Source organism: Rhinichthys klamathensis, unplaced genomic scaffold (assembly GCF_029890125.1).
Source record: "Rhinichthys klamathensis goyatoka isolate OS25496 unplaced genomic scaffold, OSU_Roscu_1.1 h1tg000037l_1, whole genome shotgun sequence".
In the NCBI taxonomy this organism is placed as follows: Eukaryota; Metazoa; Chordata; class Actinopteri; order Cypriniformes; family Leuciscidae; genus Rhinichthys; species Rhinichthys klamathensis.
The window spans coordinates 842,484-863,054 of NW_026606585.1; the positions used below are offsets into that span (position 1 = coordinate 842,484).

Consider the following 20,571-nt stretch of genomic DNA (forward strand, 5'->3'; position numbering starts at 1 on the left):
CCGACCCCAGTGTCTTCTGGTGACCCTCATTGGCCCCAATGTTTTACAGTGACGCACCAGCCCTGGTGTCTTGCAGCTACCTTTACCGGTCCCAGTGCTGTGTGATGACCCTCACTGACCCCAGTGTCTTGAGGTGACCCTCATCAGCCCTAGTGTCTTTCAGGAACCCACACAGGCCCCAGTGCTGTGTGATGACCCTCACCGACCCCAGTGTCTTCTGGTGACCCTCATCAGCCCTAGTGTCTTGAGGTGACCCTCACCGCCCCCAGTGTCTTTCAGGAACCCACACCGGCCCCAGTGCTGTGTTATGACCCTCATCGACCCCAGTGTCTTCTGGTGACCCTCATCAGCCCTAGTGTCTTGAGGTGACCCTCACCGCCCCCAATGTCTTTCAGGAACCCACACCGGCCCCAGTGCTGTGTTATGACCCTCATCGACCCCAGTGTCTTCTGGTGACCCTCATTGGCCCCAATGTTTTACGGTGACGCACACCAGCCCTAGTGTCTGAGGGTGAAGCTCACCAGCCTCAGTGTCTCGCATTGAGGGTCACCTGCCTCAGTGCCTTACAGTGCCGGCCCCAGTATCTTGCATTGAGGGTCACCAGCCCCATTGTCTTCTGGTGATCCTCACTGGCCTCTTTGTCTTCCAGTGACCCTCACAGAGTCCAGTATCTTGCAGTCGGGGTCACCGGCCCCATTGTCTTCTACTCACATATGTCTAGGCCTCCATTTCTGCAGAGGCATCTTCAATCTCGATTGTGTTACTGTGTGGTGAAGTAATGAAAAAGTAAGAAAACAGATCATGTTTGTTCACTCAACACATTCATTACCTGTATAACTAAATCTAATCTTAACTTATTCGCATCTAACACAGTAAAACTTCATATGGGCACACGCAGGGCAACAACCAGATCAGTCTTAAGATAAAGATAAAAATATAAAGATCCTGCTGCATACCTGCCAAAGCATGAGAAAAACTTTCTCCCAAAACTGCTTAATCTTCTTCTCAGTCGCCCAAGTCGCCCAATTTTAGGTAGCTTTGATCTGGAAAATACACAGAACAAGCATGAAGATGGACTGACAAGCACTCTACAATAAATGGTTCTAAATAAACCCATAATGACCAGAATCATGTGTATGTGTGCATGTTTGTGGGTGTATGTGATCTGTGCATGCATTTGATCATCAACTGTTTGCCAACAACACAGGTCTGCATGTGTGTGTGAGTGTGTGTTCAGCATATGTACCTCATTTCTGTGAGTGGCAGCTGTTTGACACACTCTTCGTCAGTCCAGTCCCCTGCCTCCTCAAACACACAAACACATGTCTAAGCATTTTCAATCTCTCATACATATACAAAACTAAAGAATTAGCCTATCTATTATCATTTTCACTCTTAAGCACTAGCAAATGACTAATAATTTAATTGAATTATTTATATAATAACAGATTCAATTCATAAACCCAGTCACATAGATGCCACCATCATTTGAAACATAAACTTATAACACAGTATAAACTCACTGCTGTGTTGCCGGTGGATGCATGAGGGTACATGTTCGGCAGCAAATGTTTCAGGTTGTTCAGCAGGTGCTCTGTCAAAGTGTTACACAGCCCCTGTTCCTCAATCATGGTGGGGCCGAGAGGAACGCTGCACACACAGATAACAAACGTGTCACATCACTATACACCAGACACCCATCTTCCTTTTATGATTGACAGCTCCATCAGACTGGTCTCTGTGTCTCATAAGATCCTGAAAACTTGTGCATGTAATTCTAGAAACCTCAGTCCTTGAGTTACATGATGTGCTTTGGACTGGAGTACAGACTATATCAGCTGAATACACACACATAAACACTTACTGAAAGATGGTGGGTCCAAAAACTATTGACAAGTTCTTGGATGTCATAAGATTTAGATGATTCTTAGCAGCCACACGGGACAGGAAGTACAACAGGTAGCAGAGGACGTTAAAATGTTCCTCCGGAAGACTGTTCAGGATCATCCTCACAGCCTGATTCAGTTCTTCCTCTTTCGAATCTGCAAGAAACAATGAAGAAGATTCAATCAGATTTGATGAATCAATCTTGTTGTGCAGCAAGTACCCAAAATGTTCACTCCTCACGACCGCAGGTTCACCTACCCCTGAACACCTTCAGCAGTTGTGTCCTGTGTGACTCTGGAATAAGTCTACCAGGCAACTCCCTGAGGAAAAGTTTCAACAAGGAGGCAAGAGTAGGAATATCCCCACTGTCAAACTCCGGAAAGCTTCCTTGATCAAAACCTTTCCTTAATTCCTGGCAGAGTTTCACTTTCCCGCTAACCCGGAACAGGCCGCTCTCACTGAGACCTAAACACAAACACACATTTTACAAAAACACACAATCTCAGCATACATGGACACTGAGAAACACTGGCAAACACACTCACCATGCTTCTCCACAAACTCCACTATGTGCATGAGCACTAGAGGAAGACCCTGCCTCATCTGTCCACTCTTCCTCAGGCCGATCAGAGGCACACCAAACACAGCCTTCTGTGTTTCCACCTGCACACAAGTTCAGAAAAAAAAAAAACGCAAAATCAAGACGGTTTACTAGGAAATGTAGGCTACTGTACAGGGCAAAGTGCATGAGAAAATAACTTTAAAATGCGCACTTTTTAGACAGCTTCCTAAAGGATGTATAGTCAGGAAATATCACATTTACAATAGCATTTCTTCATGTGGGCTACACTTACACCAATTTACGGGATGTTGTTTGTTAATTTCAACACTTGACATTTAAAACAAGACTGAAAAAAATAAGAAAGCTGATTTTAACACAAATATATGAAGTTCTTTAGTGGAAGTTAATCTTTGTCCAATTGTTAGTATTAGTCTGCTGTGTGCATATCGCATACTTACACACACTGATAAAAGTCCGATCACCCCCATTTCACTGAAAGGATTTCAGTCGACGAGCTGTCAACCAATCCGAGAGTCCGAAGCCGTATGGAATTATTTTTGTGCCAATAAAAATGAACGTAACTTTTCAAGAAATCAATGAAAATATAAATTGAAACTGAATAAAATATCTTTGAAACTGAAAAAGAATAAATCGCGGGCACATTTTTTTACTTCGTTCTTAATACACTGCATGTTTTGCTAACTATTTCTCATATTTCTTTCGCTGATCTGAACTTACAAATGCGCTTCCAGAGTTTTCAGTTACGCTTCTGAAGTTTTCGTTTACGCTCCCTGAGTTTTCGTTCGCAGTTCTGACACATATCTCTCGTGGGGGCGGGGCTAGTAGCAGTGTGTTCTCATTGGCTACTGAGTTTTTGATTGACAACACCTTCTTGACCTATAAGTGAAGACGTCAGTGTTGTGTTTACATGTGTGGATGTGAGTGTCTTTAAGCGCAGGTTTCTATTTAATTTTACTGATATTAAGTTATGTTTGTTTTTGAATTTTATCTGTATTTACCTGCTGCTGCAACTACTTTGTCGACAGAAGCTTTTAGGAGCGCAAGAGATCTATTCAGTCTATTCAGGTGTAATTGTACATTAAAATAGGCCTACTGTATATAATACTGAAAATATTGTAGTGTCCAATGTTTTCGGAGGATATTTGTTTATTCCTGATGATTCTTTTGCATGTTAGGCTCTGATTAGGTTGATCTGTTACAATTTAAAAATAATACTAGCATAGTGTGTGAATGTGATATATTCAGCAGTCAAGAAGAAAGTTTCACTTCAACCAGGTAATCAAGGTTGGCAACCATGGCCATCACATTACACATTGTTAGCATATGCATTTACACCATCAACATTAATGATCACTTACATAAGAGGAATTTAAACAATATGAAAATTTCAACCGTGGCCTGCTGTCAAATGATACAGACCTCAAAGGGCATTTCATTACATATGTCACACAAAGAATGTTTTTTTATCATGCTGATAATTTTATTTAGTTATTCAATTTAGTTAATATTATCTTCTAACATTTAAAATTGTAAATTTAAAATTTAAATTTTAACAATCATCAATAGTTTCAATTGTGACTTATACAACCAGGACAGCATGAGGGTGAGTAAAATAAGTGAGAATTGTATTTTTGGGTGAACTATCCCCTTAACATTCATATGCTGTTGGTATGCTAATCCATGATCAGCATAAACTAATATGAATAAAGTGCAACCTCTTGTGTACTTGTGAACTGTGTTTGTTTTGATCTAGAGGAAATTAAAATATTTGCTATTTTATAAAAACAAAATAAATCAGGTGTCTGAAGATCAAGATCCCAGTCATTCAAATGTGATGTGTCTGAACAAAGTAAGATTATTGTCTGGTGTGGACAGTGGATCTCTGGTACTATCACTCCATCCTCTGTGTCAGCATCAGAATTTTGTTTATGGAAAAGTTGCTCAACTCCCTGGAAAATGAGAAAGGAAACATATTATAATCTAACAATACAAACTGATTTGAACTCCCACATACAGTAACAAGTTGAAATATTAAAATATTTCAAACAAATTATATAAATGTTATGGCTGTGTATTCCCTAGTTGCTGGATGTTTTCAGTCATAATTGTTTGCATGTATTAGGATTTGAATTTGGACATATTTATTATTAAAGAGTATTAAAGATTAAACATTTTTCTCAGAAATGTTAATTTGAAGTGAAGATTTTTGCATTATTATTAGTCAAATATGGACACAGAAAAAGCATTTTGTTACTCATACTAGCTACATATAATAGCTTTATCAGTCATCTTTATCACACAAAAGTAATCAGAATAAATATTGTGACCAGGGTGATATTTCAAAATAATTGTGTGTTTACATATCATGAACAGAGACGTGGTCTGAGTTCAAAAACTCTGCATCGCAAATTAATCAGCAATCGAGAAATTCAGGTTTAAATGGCTTGCATTGACGCTTTTTCAACCTAGAGGTCCACTTGGAGTTTTACGGATGGGCGGGACTTACCAGTTCTATTGGCATGGTAAAAAAAGGCTTTACATTGCCAAAGTTGAATCAGGCAGTGATTGACAGCGCTCTGATCCAATGGCATCGGTCATTGTCTGATACAGTACTTTTTGTACTGTAGGCTACTACACAGTACAGATACTGTACTCTAGCCCAATGTTGTTTGGGGTGGCTGGGGGGAAAAATCTAATCGAAGCAACTATGATCTAATAATCAGAGACATAATCGTATGTAGATAAACAAGTCATGTAATGATTGGGCTAACAGTTGAATCAAGACAAAACTGTATAATGTTATAATGTCACTGAGCTCTAAAATGCCTCACCACCTGAAAAAGCAATTACTGTATTATAAATAGTATTAGTAGGCCTATTGTATAAAAAAAAACTAAAAAAAGACTTACCACGAGTATCCAGTATCCTGATAGTGACGATGACTAATGATAATGATATCATTCGTCTGTAGGCTACTATTCCTTCTATAAGAAATCATCTCAACAATATAGTGTAGCCTACCAGCAAATAAATACAGATACAAACTTAATATCAGTAAAATGAAATAGAAACCTGCGCTTACAGACGCTCACATTCAAACATGTAAACACAACACTAACGTCTTCACTTATAGGCCAAGAAGGTGCTGTCAATCAAAAACTCAGTAGCCAATGGGAACACACTGCTACTAGCCCCGCCCCCACGAGAGATATGTGTCAGAACTGCGAACGAAAACTCAGGGAGCGTAAACGAAAACTTCAGAAGCGTAACTGAAAACTCTGGAAGCGCATTTGTAAGTTCAGATCAGCGAAAGAAATATGAGAAATAGTTAGCAAAACATGCAGTGTACTAAAAACGAAGTCAATAAATTTGCCAGCGAGTTATTCTTTTTCAGTTTCAAAGATATTTTATTCAGTTTCAATTTATATTTTCATTGATTTCTTGAAAAGTTACGTTCATTTTTATTGGCACAAAAATAATTCCATAAAGCCGTGAGTCAATACCAGAAAATGGGTCAAAAACGGGAATCCAAAACAGTCACAAATCGCGTCAAAAACAGAAGGGAGTCAAAAACCGAGAGTCAAAATGTGTCGCGAATCCAAAGCCGATAGTCAAAGTCCGAAAGAGAGTCAAAAACCGAAAATCAATAACCAAATAAATTCAATAACTGTAGAAACTCGCCAACCGCAACAAAAGCATAAACCGCAAATATCGCCAAAAACACCCAACAGAGATTTCTACTAAAGAATGTTCATTATGACCTGCTGCAGCGCTCACGTCATAAGTGCGCTCTATTGAGCATTGCATCTGCTGAGCAGTCTAGTTGTGTTAATTACCATCAACAAACCATTAGTGCATACAGTAACATTTAAATGACAGAAATGTAAAAAATATTTTACAATATTTAAACACAAACAATTAGGTTTTTACTTAATTAGGTTTTTAATAAACTAAATTTGTATTTTTTTTGTCCAGAAAGCTTATTTTATTTCATTTTGATAATATTTTTTTTCTTCTTCTTTTTAATTTAATTAAATTGTTTTTACCTTTAAATTACTAGATTTGATCAATAAATAATGCAAACACCAAAGTTTATTGTGACAGTCACTAAATATGTAGGTCTCTCTGTGAAGTCGTGAGGCCAGCAGACAGATTTACAAATACAAACTTCAAATGTCAAAACAATGACAAAGATGGAGGCAAAATGTGTATGATTCACCATTTTACATTATTATTATTATTTTTTTACCAATTTTAAAAACTGCTGGGGGAAAAAAACGTGGGAAAATTACAATTCAACAATTTGATTAAAGGGAGTAAAATTCCTCTCAGGTCAAATCCATACGAGGAATGACTGCTTTTTTGGATGCAACAGCAGATTAATTTAACCACGCCTTAAAGAAAAGCAGTAACATCTTAGAATAACAGTCTATCAGAAAGTGCTCTTGTGGTTTCTCTGATACATCAGTCCAGTCTTTACCTTAAGTGAGTCTGTAGGTGACACCAGTGATATTAAAGCAACACCAAGTAACTTTTCCTCTGCGGTCGCCCTACAGGTTGGAAGCGGACTTGTCCATTACTGCTCTCTGTTTATCCAGCACAGGCTTTGGAATCATGATGACAATTCAAAAGCTACCCGGCTGCTAGGTATCTTACATGTAGTTGAAGTCTACTGTCGAGTACGCTCCACCTATCGGCAATTGTAACGCTTGCCGTAAAGCAAGTCAAATTTGTAGTTTTCTTATGTCTCATTCGGACTACAGAAACGCGACCCGATCTGGCAATCTTACATAGCGTGGATCTATCAGATAAAGGACCACAAAGTGGTGGCATAAGTGCATTTCACCATGTCACGACTTGATGAACCACTGAAACGATTTTGAAAACATTATTTTAAGGTAAAAAATCTTACTTAGTGTTGCTTTAAACTCAGCTGCTCTTTCTAAAGACTTTCTAAAGGCACAAAGTATATAGGGGATACCAGACGTCCTTCTCTTGTCCCCAACTAGAGCTGACCACAGAAATAAAAAAAGGCAAGACAAAAAAGGCACCGCAACTACACTGATCACATAAAGAACTTAACCTAGACGAAAGCACTATTATCTTCAATTATCAAAAAATACTCCATTATCGGGTTCAAGGTAGTCGCATAATTCCAACACGCATCTTAATTATACCATGTGGGTGAAAGTACTGCAATAAAAAACGAACCAATTGCACATACAAAGCCCATATTTTCTGCTCAATATGAGCCTAAACTGCAAAATAATAAGCCTAAGAAGAGGAGTAACATTTTCAAAAGCACAAATATAAGATAATATTTGAAAAGGTAAAAACATTGTAATTAATGGAAATTAAATGGAAATTCATTTAAACACATATTAATTTATTTTGTTTTATTTTTGTAATGTTTTTAACGTGTAAAGTCATAATTTTGTTACAATATAATAGTGCTTTTATCTATTTGCAAATTTACTATTTTCATAATGTGGTATTTGGTGAACTGTATTAAAACAAGTAAGAGTTTTAATACAGGCTTCATACTAATTATTAATTATTATAATAGTATAATAATAATTAATCATATTTTTTTACAAAAATGTCTTGTCCCCTTTTTTCATTTTTTCATAGATAATAACAAGTGATATTTCAATGCCATTTTGACCCCTAAACTAGGAAACGTCCCCGGTTTCCATTTCAGAAATCTTCATAAAATGGCTGCCAACAAACTCAAATATCTGTTTCAAAATGCACACAGTCATACCTAGAGAGAAACTGCCAATGGAGGTTGGAGACATCAATCATGTCCATATCCACAACATGAATGTGAAAAAAGCCTGACAGAGCCTTAAAAAAAATAGTAATATGATCAAGTTATTACTTGAACACAAAAAAGGGACTGGATTAAAAACATAGATAGAAACCTTACCAGGTTCTTCAGTAGTTCGCAGCCAAGACCCCCAGCTCCAATTACCATGATTTTGCATGTTTCTAACAGAAAATGGAGTGGTTTTTTTTTTGGTTTTTTTACATCTAAATATTACAAAAAAACAAGAGTAAAAAAAATGAAATGAATTATTACTAAATAAAGAATATAAAGTATTAAAAAAAATAAGCAAAAAGTTTTTTCCCTCACCTCGTCCCTAGGCTCAAAGTCTGGGTGTGTGAAAGGGGCCGATCTCTCCAGAAACTTCTGCACATGACTCCAGCGACCATCCCAAAAACCAATGCTGCAAACTTCAACTGCCATGCTACAAATAAAACAAACAAAATATACTTAAAGTGCACGTGATGAAAATAATGCAAACCAATAGCGTTACCAACATTAAATAATCCAAATTGATGATTTATTAAACCTTAATTTTTGCAATGAGAATAAAGTCGCAAGCATTTGAGCCACTTTATTATAATTGTGATGTGGATGCATTAAAACGCAAAGGTATTATATTGAATATTGACGATACAATACTCTTTAACTTAAAGTCTGCATGAAACTGAAGCTGCTATAGTGTTTTCTTCTCTAGTGTGACATATATCTGAACGAAACAGCTTTTTGAATTGGGAATTGATTGGATTGTTGACATTTGCTATTGCCGTTTGTCAATCTTTGTCAATTTTAATTTCATGGTGACTTTAAAAAGCATGACTTGTACCACATGCCTGCATAATACACAGTAAACAAACAACGTAAAAACACTTTTGCCGGAATAAACTTCCTTCGCTTCGTTTATTAGTCAGGTCCAGGGTGAATTTTGACAGTCCCTATGCTGAGCAATCCTCAAACCTGCACCCAGCTCTTATTTCATCACTAACTTCTCAGTCAGTGCCATTATTCTTTTTCTTTTCTTCCCCCTAAAAAGAGGGAATAAGAGAAGGTTCGAACAAGCTTGCATACGATCACATACCTGTGTAATAATGTTGTAATAAGTCCATCTGTGCTCATTGTTTATTCAGCACTTACGGCTCTTTTCAACCGGCATACTTTCACCCAGCCTGCTTTGCGGCGGTCCATCTGTCAGAGTTAAAGTTGAAATGCTCATCTTTTCCATTATTATGACTAGAACTATCACAACTTGGAGGCCCGTAACCCACTTTAAACGCCATTTAATTTGATTGACTTTTTATTTTTCCTTTGAAGAACAGTTAAGAACAGTAGTTTATACAGATTGGCATTAAATGTACTACTGGTCATCCGAATAAGATAACAGGGAAAAGTAAGAATACAATATGTTTACAGAATAGATAAATACTACCATTATCCTGGTGTTTTTCCGTAATAGGTCCAAATCTCTGCAATAGTCTCCAATTGAGGTCAGCTTCATCAATTGTCACTTCATCATAAAACTAATTTTTATTCTTTAGCTTTTGCATAGCTTTTCATTTATTTTATTTCTCTCTCTCTTTCTATGTTGTATGTTGGCTAATATTGGTTTAAAGAATGTCCTTGGTGTAAAGCACTTTTGTTTGTAAAGGTGCTAAATTTGTTTGAATTTTATTTGAGGGCCCCTCGGTGCAGCCAATTGGCTATTGTCAATGCTTGATTATTCGCACACTATAAATCTAACACACCCATTATGAATTTTATTAGTTGTAGTAGCTGTGTTGCTTACATCATATCAATGAATGTCTAGAGTCATTGATATGTAACAAGATAACATAATAATAAATGTATTAACATTAAAGGGATAGTTCACAAAAAAAAAAAATCTTTCATCATTTACTCACTCTCAACTTGTTTTAAACCCGAATGAGTTTCTTTCTTCTGTTGAACAAAAGTTATATTGAAGAATGTGGGTAACCAAACAATTGCTGGTCCCCATTGACTTACATAGTATATTTTTTCCTACTATAAAAGTTAAAGAGAAATTAGCAAATGTTTGGTTACCCAATAATACACATCTTCAAAATATCTTCTTTCGTGTTGAGCACAAGAAATTGATTAATACAGGTTTGGAACAACATGCGAGTGAGTAAATAATGACAGCATTTTCATTTGTGGGTGAACTAACCCTTTAATTAAGGACAAGGGGCAGCATTTTTACTATAAGGCTGCTGTCACTTTAAGACCTGCACGCATCTATCATGCAGACACGCAACTACCGGTAATTACTTTCACTTTAGACATAGCCAACTGTGTTTATGTACCTTGTGTGCATTTGGCAGTATTAGCTCAATGTACCGTGAGTGTTAACTCTACCACTGCGGTAACGTGTGATGTGAATGTATCCAGATTCGAGTTGTCGAGTTGTAACGTTACCGTATTTGGACGGAGGCACCAGAACTGCAAAGGAAAAAATGTTACCACAATACTACAATATTTCTTCAAAAGCAGATCGTGGAGACATTTTAATCGTCCACGAGCAAAAATTATGATATCGCACACGCATACTACCTAAGCTATGTTAATTAACTAGCTAGCCAGCTAACGCTAGCTGGCAACATAGCCTAGATGAGTTTACATGAAATTTCTAAACATACCTTTATCTTGCCGTTTTTTCTCTTCCTCGGTTTTCTTCTTTTGTTCTTTTCTCTGCACCAGAGGAATATGTCCTTTTTTTGTGACATTTATGACAGTTTTGCTGCAATGCTGCTGGCTCTTCTATCCACTTTAATAATCCAAATCATTCAGTCTGACTGTGCTTGCAATACATCCTGCAACAGGCCGTTAACATAATATTGTAACAATAATATTTTTGTATTATTTTGCGGGTTTTTTATATTTAATATTGTGTTTTTGTCATTACCATTATTAATTGACATAATATATCACAAAAAATAATAATACAAATAAAAATCAAGCTGTTATATCATGTGCTCTTGGGGGCCCCCTGGTGGGGGAGTAATTAATGACAGAATTTTCATTTTTGGGTGAACTAACTAACCCTTTAATTAGGCTACATTAAACCATTAAAACTATATAACAAATTTTTACAATGTATACGTAACAATGTTTTACAAAATAACTGATAGTTCAATATAAAATACACTCCTCTAAGGAAACCCTTATATCCAGATAATTATTGAACTCTGATGTATTACATCTTATGATTATTGTATTTTGTGAGTTATATGAAAGATTACATTTGATTTTAATTGTAAGTTTGATTGTCTGATGGAGTGATGGTAGATTAATCTTTAAGGGATGCAATCCCAGAAACATCTCAAACTCAAACAACTCAAAATAACATAATTGCTTACACAATAAGACACAGTCTCCTATACATCTGTTTATCTGTGAAAATATCATAATACCTATTTTAGACAGTCCCCCTTTTTAATACTCGTCTTTAAAATGTATATTGTTCCACACAGAATATCAAAGCTAACTGATAGCTGATAACTCGCAGAAAAGAAAGGTACAAAAGCTGTCACTGCAGTACCCTTTCAAAAAGTGCACTATTGTACCTTATTTAGCCCATATTAGTAGTCTAGTCTATATATTAGTCCCTTTTGAAAGGGTACCTAGTGACAGTTTTTCCACTTTTTTTTCCTGTAGGCAACCCAATTCAAAGATATTCATGTTTAGAAATTATAGCAAATTCACTGAAACTTAATATAAATTCAACATGAACTGTATTAAATTTCGGTATATTTTAAATACATTCGAAGTGTCTTGGTTAAGATTGCCCATGATATAGCCTACTGTAGGCTAAAGGGTTTTCTATATGCTTTTTGTACCCTGAACCATCTGAAAGCACTTCTGCAACTCCAGCACTGTGCAAATAAACATGAATAGCTGGAAGAAAAAAAACCTACAGATAACCTTTTGTGTGATTTTAATAACTCTGGTTAATGAGAAGAAAGCCAGTTGCCTTTGAAATAAAACAGCATTACACACCTGTAGCCTTCAATTGCAACACAAAATACTTCTCAGCCATCTGTTTGTTTAACCCTTTATAAATCAGAATGAATAATGATTTCCATTACACGAGAGTAGATGTTAAAACTTCATGCTGATTTGTACTCGGCTTTCGCCAAGAATATATATAAATGTCTTAATTTACTTAATGAATCAGCCCTTAAACTTTAGTAGGCCTAAGTTTTTAATACACTGATTATAGCTTCGTTATCTCATGCTAATAACATTATCTGACTAAACTAGATTTGGAAATAGTTAAAATAATCTAATCAACTGATTAACCATCAAGAGTGGGGGTAGTAAAGGACTGTTGCTGAGCGGGGTCGTCCAATCCTGGTTTGCGGGCATCTTGCGTTCTTCAGACTCCCATCCCACTTTTACTACTCATAAAAGATTCCTGGCTGGCAGGCCAGGCAGTGGCTAATTAGTTAGCTACTATTCGACACCAGGCTTAACCAGGTCATTTTCCGGCCTGTGGATCAACTTCAACATTTCTCCATTTTCTACCCACTCAGACCAACGCGGCGTGCGAGCAGATGCTCTAGATCGCACACATTTGCGCGTCTTTAGTGCAGTTTGCATTGCATCTAGGTAGTTTCGTACAGCTCCGTGCTACAGAAAGCGCTTTCCAGCAGCAGGAGAGACACCTGGATTTCAGCTGCAAAAAGCCTGCACTGCAAGACAGCACCTGGGTTTACAAATAAAATTGTAGTTTGGAAAAACAAGTCTCTCAGTCTGTCTGCAGAATGGCGAGACCTTCAAGGTAAGTGCGTTTTATTAGCCTCTGTTGCCTCACAGGTTCGCACATGATGTGTGATCGGTGTGTGGGTCTCTCCATGTTGCTAAATGCTAACTGGCTAACCAGCATTTTCTGCGCGTGTTTACATACTAGCTTCCCAAAACAGCACAAATCACACCTAAACACGTAGATTTTCATCTCTTTATGTTTTTACGAATATTATTTCATTTAAAACATGGCAGTGTCGGTCTCTACATCCCCAAACGTAACGTTGCCTATGTTAACCTCATGCGGCCAGCATTAAATAAAAAAGCGGGATAGTAGTTTTCACTGCTGGGGAATTCATGTTGTTCAAAACCAGGCAGCTAGGCATTATCACTAAAAAGGAAAATAAATAGCTGTATGGTTATTTCGTAATTCAGAGTAAATGTGACACACTAAATAACGTATTTTGGAAGTTTCGCGTATTTTCCTCAGTTAGCCCCGCGAGCATTAATGTTAGTTTAGCGGCAGCGTGTGTTTGAGCGTGAACGCGCGCCATTATTTCACACACACGACTTGAACCATTTCTCCTGCAAACTTGTGTTTGTAGTTAATGCACCTTTGGTTTGGATCTGGTTTCAGTCAGAAATTAAGGCTCCTAAGTGGGAAGTCAACAAATGTGTTTGCTTTTCGCGATAAATGTATTTAAATGCGCCCTTCTTGATTTCGTAGCGCTGAAATGAACCGATATGAACCCACGAGCTCAAGCCAAGTGACGTGAACAGTGGCAACGTGTTGCTTATCATCTGTCAAACAGTAAACCGGGTTCTTTTATTTAATATGCAACCCTCTCGGAGCAGGGAGTGAACGTAGGTGTCGTCGGTCGGTGTAATTTATGGACTGATTAGGTCCTGTGGTCAGTGAATACGGCCTGACCTGCAGGGCCTGTAGTTCAATGCCCCTATCTGAACAAACAGTCCCTCCCTCCCCACACTGCTGCTGTTGGCATGGCAATTAACCTGCTCCAACATGGCACCCCTGGCTCCTCTGCCCCTTCACTGCTTTAAATAAGAGCAGTGACAGCTCTGTTGCCATATGGAGAATGAATCAGAAAATCTGCAACCATTTATTTATTTTTAGATTAATATGATTTCGTTTTTGTTAGCCTAAAACGAAGGTCTGCTGCATTCAGGTCAGGTTTCCTTTTTTTTTTTTTGCATTGAGAATTTTTTTGCATTTATTTATTTATTTTTTTAAGTTGATAAATGTTATATTTTTCCTCCCACATTAAAAAGTAAACAATATGATGCAGGTTGTCTCTACATTATTGATTATTTATTGATTATCATATATATTAATATCATATATATAAATTGATTTTGTTGCAATTTAAGCATCAAGGCATGTAAATTCATTAACATGGTGCAATAAGATATTAATATAGGTCGAAGTTTTAAAGTCGCCATGAATCGGAAGTTGCGCTAGTCTTTTCTTCCCTATCGTGATGCAAATACGAGTGAAACTGCTTCTCGAACAAGAAAAAAAGTAGAGCAGGACTTGATTTTTGTCCATCTGGAATTGATTGGATGGTTGTGGTTCGCTATCGCTTTGATGTCATGTGAGTGAAAGGTTGATCCCGCCCTCGTCATCAGAGAAGAGGGATATTTATATAATTTATAAATAGTGCAATATTACATACAAAATAAGAATAGTACATTTTTATTTCATTGTAAATAGTAATAAATGATTTTTAAATATATTGCATACATGTTTGTCCTCTTGTGGATTTATGTTTATATTTCCTTTCCTGTTCTTTGTGCACAGGAATAAAAGGGTGGTTGACTATGCACAATTCCAAGAGTCTGACGATGCAGGTAAATTCCTCTAATGCAAATATCCTGTTGCACACCTCACTATTGTGTCCCACTTAACAGGGTTTTCCCACAGTCATGAAATATAATGCGGGGAAAGTGAAAGTGTTTTCTTCCAGGCTTGGAAAAGTATTACAAATAATAATAATAATAAAAAAAAATAATAGAAAAAGATCTCTAGTGTTAAATAATGTCACTGTGCTGCATTAATACTTTAGTAGATGCAGTGTTTTGTATGTGCTGTGAAGTCATGCTGTTTTATAACCTGATTAAACTGAATGATTTGATACAGATGAGGAATATGCAAAAGAATCGGAACGACCTGAGAAAACATCTGTAAAACGCAGGTCAGTCTCTCTGATTAGTTATATAATATTTTTTAGTACACATGTAGTAACTAAGAAAGTAATGATAGCAAAACTAATACATTTCTGGTTGTAAAAGTAATATTTTAGTTTAAAGGGATGGTTCACCCAAAAATGAAAATTCTGTCATTAATTACTCACTTTCATGTCGTTCCAAACCCGTACGACTTTCGTTAATCTTCGGAACACAAATTAAGATTTTTTTTTTTTTTTGATATCTTAGAGCTCTCTGTCCCCTGCATTGACAGTCTTCGCAACTACCATGCGAGTGCTTAGTTTGCATAAAAAACATGATTAACCACTTTATTTATAAAATATTACTCTTTAACGCTAGTTCACGAGAGCACCCACACGACATGCGTGCTGTGTTGACGCGAGAGAACACGTTGTTGGGTGAATGTGCGTTGGAGATTAATATTTTGTAAATAAAGTGGTAAAAAAAAATTGCGCAAACAAAACACGTGTCGTTTCATAAAATTGATGTTTAACCACTGGAGTCAAATGGATTACTTTAATGATGTATTTACTACCTTTGAGACCTTTGGCGTGAAAGTGGTAGTTGCGTAGCTGTCAATGGAGGGACAGAAAGCTCTCAGATTTCATCAAAAAGATCTTCATTTGTTTTCCAAAGATGATTGGAAGTCTTACGGGTTTGGAACGACATGAGGGTGAGTAAATAATGACAGAATTGTCTTTTTTGGGTGAACTAACCCTTTAAGCACCACTGTCAAGTTTGCATGCGTTTATTTTAGCTTCCTTCATTTCTGAAATTATGTATGAGCTGCATACATATTCATTACACTATTCGTTTAGTTTAAATTCAGGAAGGCTGTATTTTGTCTGAATTATTTTATATATTGCTAAAACATAAATGCTGTATTTCTTCCTATGTAGTGATGATTCTCGAAACAAGGACCACAAGAGTAAGTCAAATTTTATTTTACTTATTTTTTGCTTATATTTAAATATTTTATTTAGAATTATTTTATATTGATTTTTTTTTATTCAGTTATTAAACATTCTGACAAAATGTTTTTCTATCCCAATATTCCAGAGGATTTAAGTGATGATGACAATGACAATGACTATGGGGAGGATGAGGAAGAGGAGGATGATGGTGGTGACAGTGATTTTGATGCTAAAGAGGCCAGCAAGGGGAGACAAGCAACAGCTAAACGGAAAAGGGCTGCAGGTATTACCAGTATAAACACTTCATTACATAGTCATTCAGTTACCTCTGACAACTACTTTCTGTGCACGTTTGGCATTTTACCTTTTAAATGTTCTTATATTTTAAAAATATAAATGCACAATATGTATAACAACAATGGCATGTGTTCTTCAAGTGGCAATTCATAATGTAATATATTAAATATTTTGACATCCAAAATCATGGGATATATATTCAGTCTAGTGTGGTCAAACATTTTACTGGTAGTGTATAATGTTTAGTTTAAGAGTTTAGTTCACACAAAAATTGTATTCTGTCATCAATTACTCACCCTCATGGCATCATATTTGAGTGCTCCATTGTATGTTCACTGATCAATGTTTATATGTGAAAAAAGCCTAAAATGAATCTGTTCATCTTATAAAGCAATCATGTCTCTTCAGAAGACTTTGTTTGATTAAACCGCTCGATTCATATGGATTTATTGTACCATCTCTTTATTAATGTCTAGTGAACTAACCCTTTAAACCTGCAGGCAGCCTATGACTATAAATCAACAGAAAGGTCTAATGATTCTTATAAGGAATCCTTATAAGGTCTAATTATTATAAAATATTATATTATTATGATAAATATCTGTAACACTAATTTCTTGATTTTTGTCAGGAGGTATGCAAAATAAAAGTCCATGTCTTTAGTTTGAAATATAACCCGAGGAGAAAAACATATGGATTATCATATACATTTCTTTAGAGAGAAGTATTATTTTTCCTATTTTTTACCCAAAATAGGGTGGAGTGAGCATTGCTGAGCGTGTGACTGCTAATTCATACTGGAAGCTGGAGGGTGCCCTCACACAGAAATAATATAACTTATAATGTTCCATGAAATCCCTAATGTGGACAAATGCATCAAGCTATTGTAGCTGAATAAAAAGAAGATAGAAACACTTTTACTTATTAAACACAAAAGTCAACACACGACTGCCGCAATATATGGTGTATTCGAGTTCTTCAAGCCATCTCAGGTATTTTCATAATAATAAAGTATATTTATAATGTTGTAGTTTGGGAAGATGTTAGATGTGTGTTGCCTTTTCAAATGCACGTTATAAGTGACTCAAACTCGCAGTGCTTTAAGAGATGGAGCAGCATTTACTACTGATCACAGAGCCGCTCTTCACTAACAAACTGTGCTTAATATATTTATTAAGTTCAAAATCGGAAAAAATTGCAGCCTTTATTATAGAAATTAAACTGGAATCGCGATTTGAGTTAGTGCGATTTTGTAAATCGCACTAACTCAAATCACGATTCCAGTTTAATTTCTATAATATATATAATAAATATATAAACAACATATAACATGTAAATAATAGTTTTTCAGTCTCATGCTCTTCTTCATTTTCTTTTATGCTATTAAAATGGAATTTTATTCTTTTGTTCCTTTGTACAATGTGAATCTGCTCTCATCTGCTAATCAACTTGCTCTTATTCACTTAAGAAAAACCGCAGGCGATTTTTTCCATGCCTGTGTTGTGATTTAGTGTTTATTTTTAACAAACCTTCAGCTTGTGTTAATTAACCATGTACCTGCTCTTTTGACACACAGATGACAGTGACGATGAGGTAAAAGTTGTGAAGAAGAAGGGCCGGCAGGTGCGTCAGGCTGCCACTAAAGCTGCGTCCAAACAGAGGGAGATTCTTCTTGGGGACGGAGGAAGTGAGGATGAGGAAGGAGAGGAAGAGGAGGAAGAAGATGACAGTGATGTTTACACTGGCGGTACAAACAGTATTATGTCAGAGTCAAACTATTTCAAGAACATTGACATTCGCACGTTAGCTAACCGTGAGATACCTGATATTTTTTACTTCCCTCATCTGCTCACAGAGGACTCAGGCAGCGATGAAGACTTTATGGTCGAGGACGATGATGACGACAGTGATTATGGCCGACCCAAACGGAAGATCTCAAAAGTGACCAGGAGAAGCAAAGACAAGAAATCGCCTAAACCCAAGCTAAGGGCTTCAGGTAAAGCCACCCATAATCAGATTATGTCTGCAAAAAAAAAAGGTCTACTGTAATACCTTGATAATTAATCACTAATCACTTGATAATTAATTACAAACTTCCTCTAGACACCTTTAGCTGTCACAGTTACAGTAATTAAGTCAATTATCTTCTCCCAGTGACCCGAGGGCCCAAGAAGAGGAGAGGAAAACGTCAGACGAAGGTTAAGAGAGTTGTGAAAAAGGCCTCGCCTAAAGCCAAAGATGAAGATATCGAGAGCAACAAGGAGGAGGAGGAGGAGGAAGAGGACGAGGCAAAAAAGGAAGACAGGAAAGAGTCGCCCGCCCCGAAGAAGACACAGGATGATGAAAGTGGCGCAGAAGGGGAGGAAAACAATGACAACGGAGAAAAGGAGGAAGAGGAGGAGGAGGAGAAAGAGAATGAGAAAGAGAAAGAGGAAAAAGACGATGTTTCTGAGGAGGAAGCTCCATCAGGTGAAGACTGAGCTCTTTCGCCTGCTGGTGAACGTGTCTGTTATCTGTTTTTCTTAATGAGGAGCAGTAGAATTTATTTCCCACAATACTCAAAGAGTGTTTTGGATGTTTGTCATGTCTCTCAGCTTGTAAATACCATATCTCCGAACGAAATCTGTAAAGTATCATCAGACCTATTCTAAAACTGTACGGTTTGGCCTTATCCCAAAATGCGATCTTTCATAGTAATCACTAATCAATGTTTCAATTATAGCTTTGCAACGTATTTGCCGAAACCGTTTTGTTATAGTTGACTTTCAACGTATAACAAAGGATGAAAACGACTTGCCCAAAAAATACAGATTATACTGTAGGCTCTGTACTTCACTTTATGGGCACCTTCATTTAAAAAAAAAAATGCAGTTGAAGAACGTAACTGCTCGTTCCTAAACAAACAAATTTTTGTGACTTTTAATGTACACGATCTCATCCCAGCTGCATTGACCGTTGAAAACAGGCTTATAATGAACATATACGCTTGTCGTCATGAACTGCACTGGATTGTTGTGGCTGCAGTTCAGTCACGTGATTTTCCTTGCTACATCAACTGTACGCTACATAGCTCTAGTACGCTACTTTCTCCCACTTTCCGTGCAGTTGTTTTCTTGATTCAGTCTAGTAAATCAGCTTTTTCCCGTCTGAGCATTTGAACTAAGATGACTTTTTCTATGGTTGTATTGAACCTCTTTCATGGTTGGCATGCTTTCATGTACGTGGTGCGAAGTACGTCGGTGGGCGGAGTCTCGGGCTCAGGATGAGTGATGTCAGAAGTGAGCTAGTGAAAACCTTATTATTGACCTCTGTGATGCTTCATGTGTGCATTTTTTAAGAATATTTTGATGCTTATAGATGCCTTTTTAAATGCAGCCCGTTGAGCCATTAGAATGGTAAAAACGAGCTGAATTCAGTGCACACCATTCATAGCTTTCTCAGCTTCATAAGACTATTTTTATCGCGTGTATCTCCATCCTAACCTGTAGCCTTTCAGTCTATATCATAATTTATCCAAAATAAATGTTTGTTTTAATTACGCTGTTCTGATTTTTGTAAAAATTTGTTTTACAAGGAAAAATAAAATGTATCTTTAAAGAAATCGAGTAGTTGGTGACCTGTTTTTCACTTCGCTTTTTACAGCGAATCTTGTTTCGTTAGACTATAACAGAAATGACATCATATACTAATTTACTTAGCCCCTTTCAGATTAAAGACCCACTTGAGTTTGTATGGTTTGAAGATTAGTCTCTCACTGTGTTTTATGTTGGTACAGTACGTTGATACTCCATGCTGTCTTTTAACAAATACCGCAGCTACTTTCCAAAATGACTGAAAATCCATTCATTTCCATAGGAATTCGCTCAAGAAAGGTTTTGAAGTGCGATTATTTTTAATGTTCAATGAATTTTCATGGGCAAAATCCAGTAATTTAAATAGGAAACAAGCTAACGTGAATTCTGCATGAGCGTGCAAGATTTCCACTCGCGTTCAAGTTGGTCATGCAGATTCTCCGCGTTGACTTTAGTGTGAGCTGTGCTTCATACATCACTGCACTATTGACAATAAAAAAACTGATC

The 20,571-nt window shown here is 36.8% G+C and overlaps 2 protein-coding genes across 2 annotated transcripts; one reads left to right on the top strand and one right to left on the bottom strand.

Annotated features, from left to right (window-relative positions):
• Positions 1–880: 880 nt before the first annotated feature.
• Positions 881–8,720, bottom strand: LOC130081675 (protein FAM13A-like). Its single transcript, XM_056246383.1, has 6 exons — positions 8,607–8,720; positions 2,433–2,550; positions 2,146–2,352; positions 1,865–2,042; positions 1,524–1,650; positions 881–916 (listed from the first exon to the last, which is right to left on the bottom strand). Exons 1-6 carry the CDS (start codon positions 8,718–8,720, stop codon positions 881–883), a joined length of 780 nt encoding a protein of 259 aa, XP_056102358.1.
• A 3,986-nt stretch (positions 8,721–12,706) lies between these two features.
• On the top strand, positions 12,707–20,093 carry nucks1b (nuclear casein kinase and cyclin-dependent kinase substrate 1b). The gene is made up of 8 exons (XM_056246433.1): positions 12,707–13,092; positions 14,875–14,924; positions 15,214–15,268; positions 16,181–16,209; positions 16,341–16,478; positions 18,069–18,239; positions 18,348–18,488; positions 18,647–20,093. Exons 1-8 carry the CDS (start codon positions 13,076–13,078, stop codon positions 18,970–18,972), a joined length of 927 nt encoding a protein of 308 aa, XP_056102408.1. The 5' UTR covers positions 12,707–13,075; the 3' UTR covers positions 18,973–20,093.
• Positions 20,094–20,571: the final 478 nt, after the last annotated feature.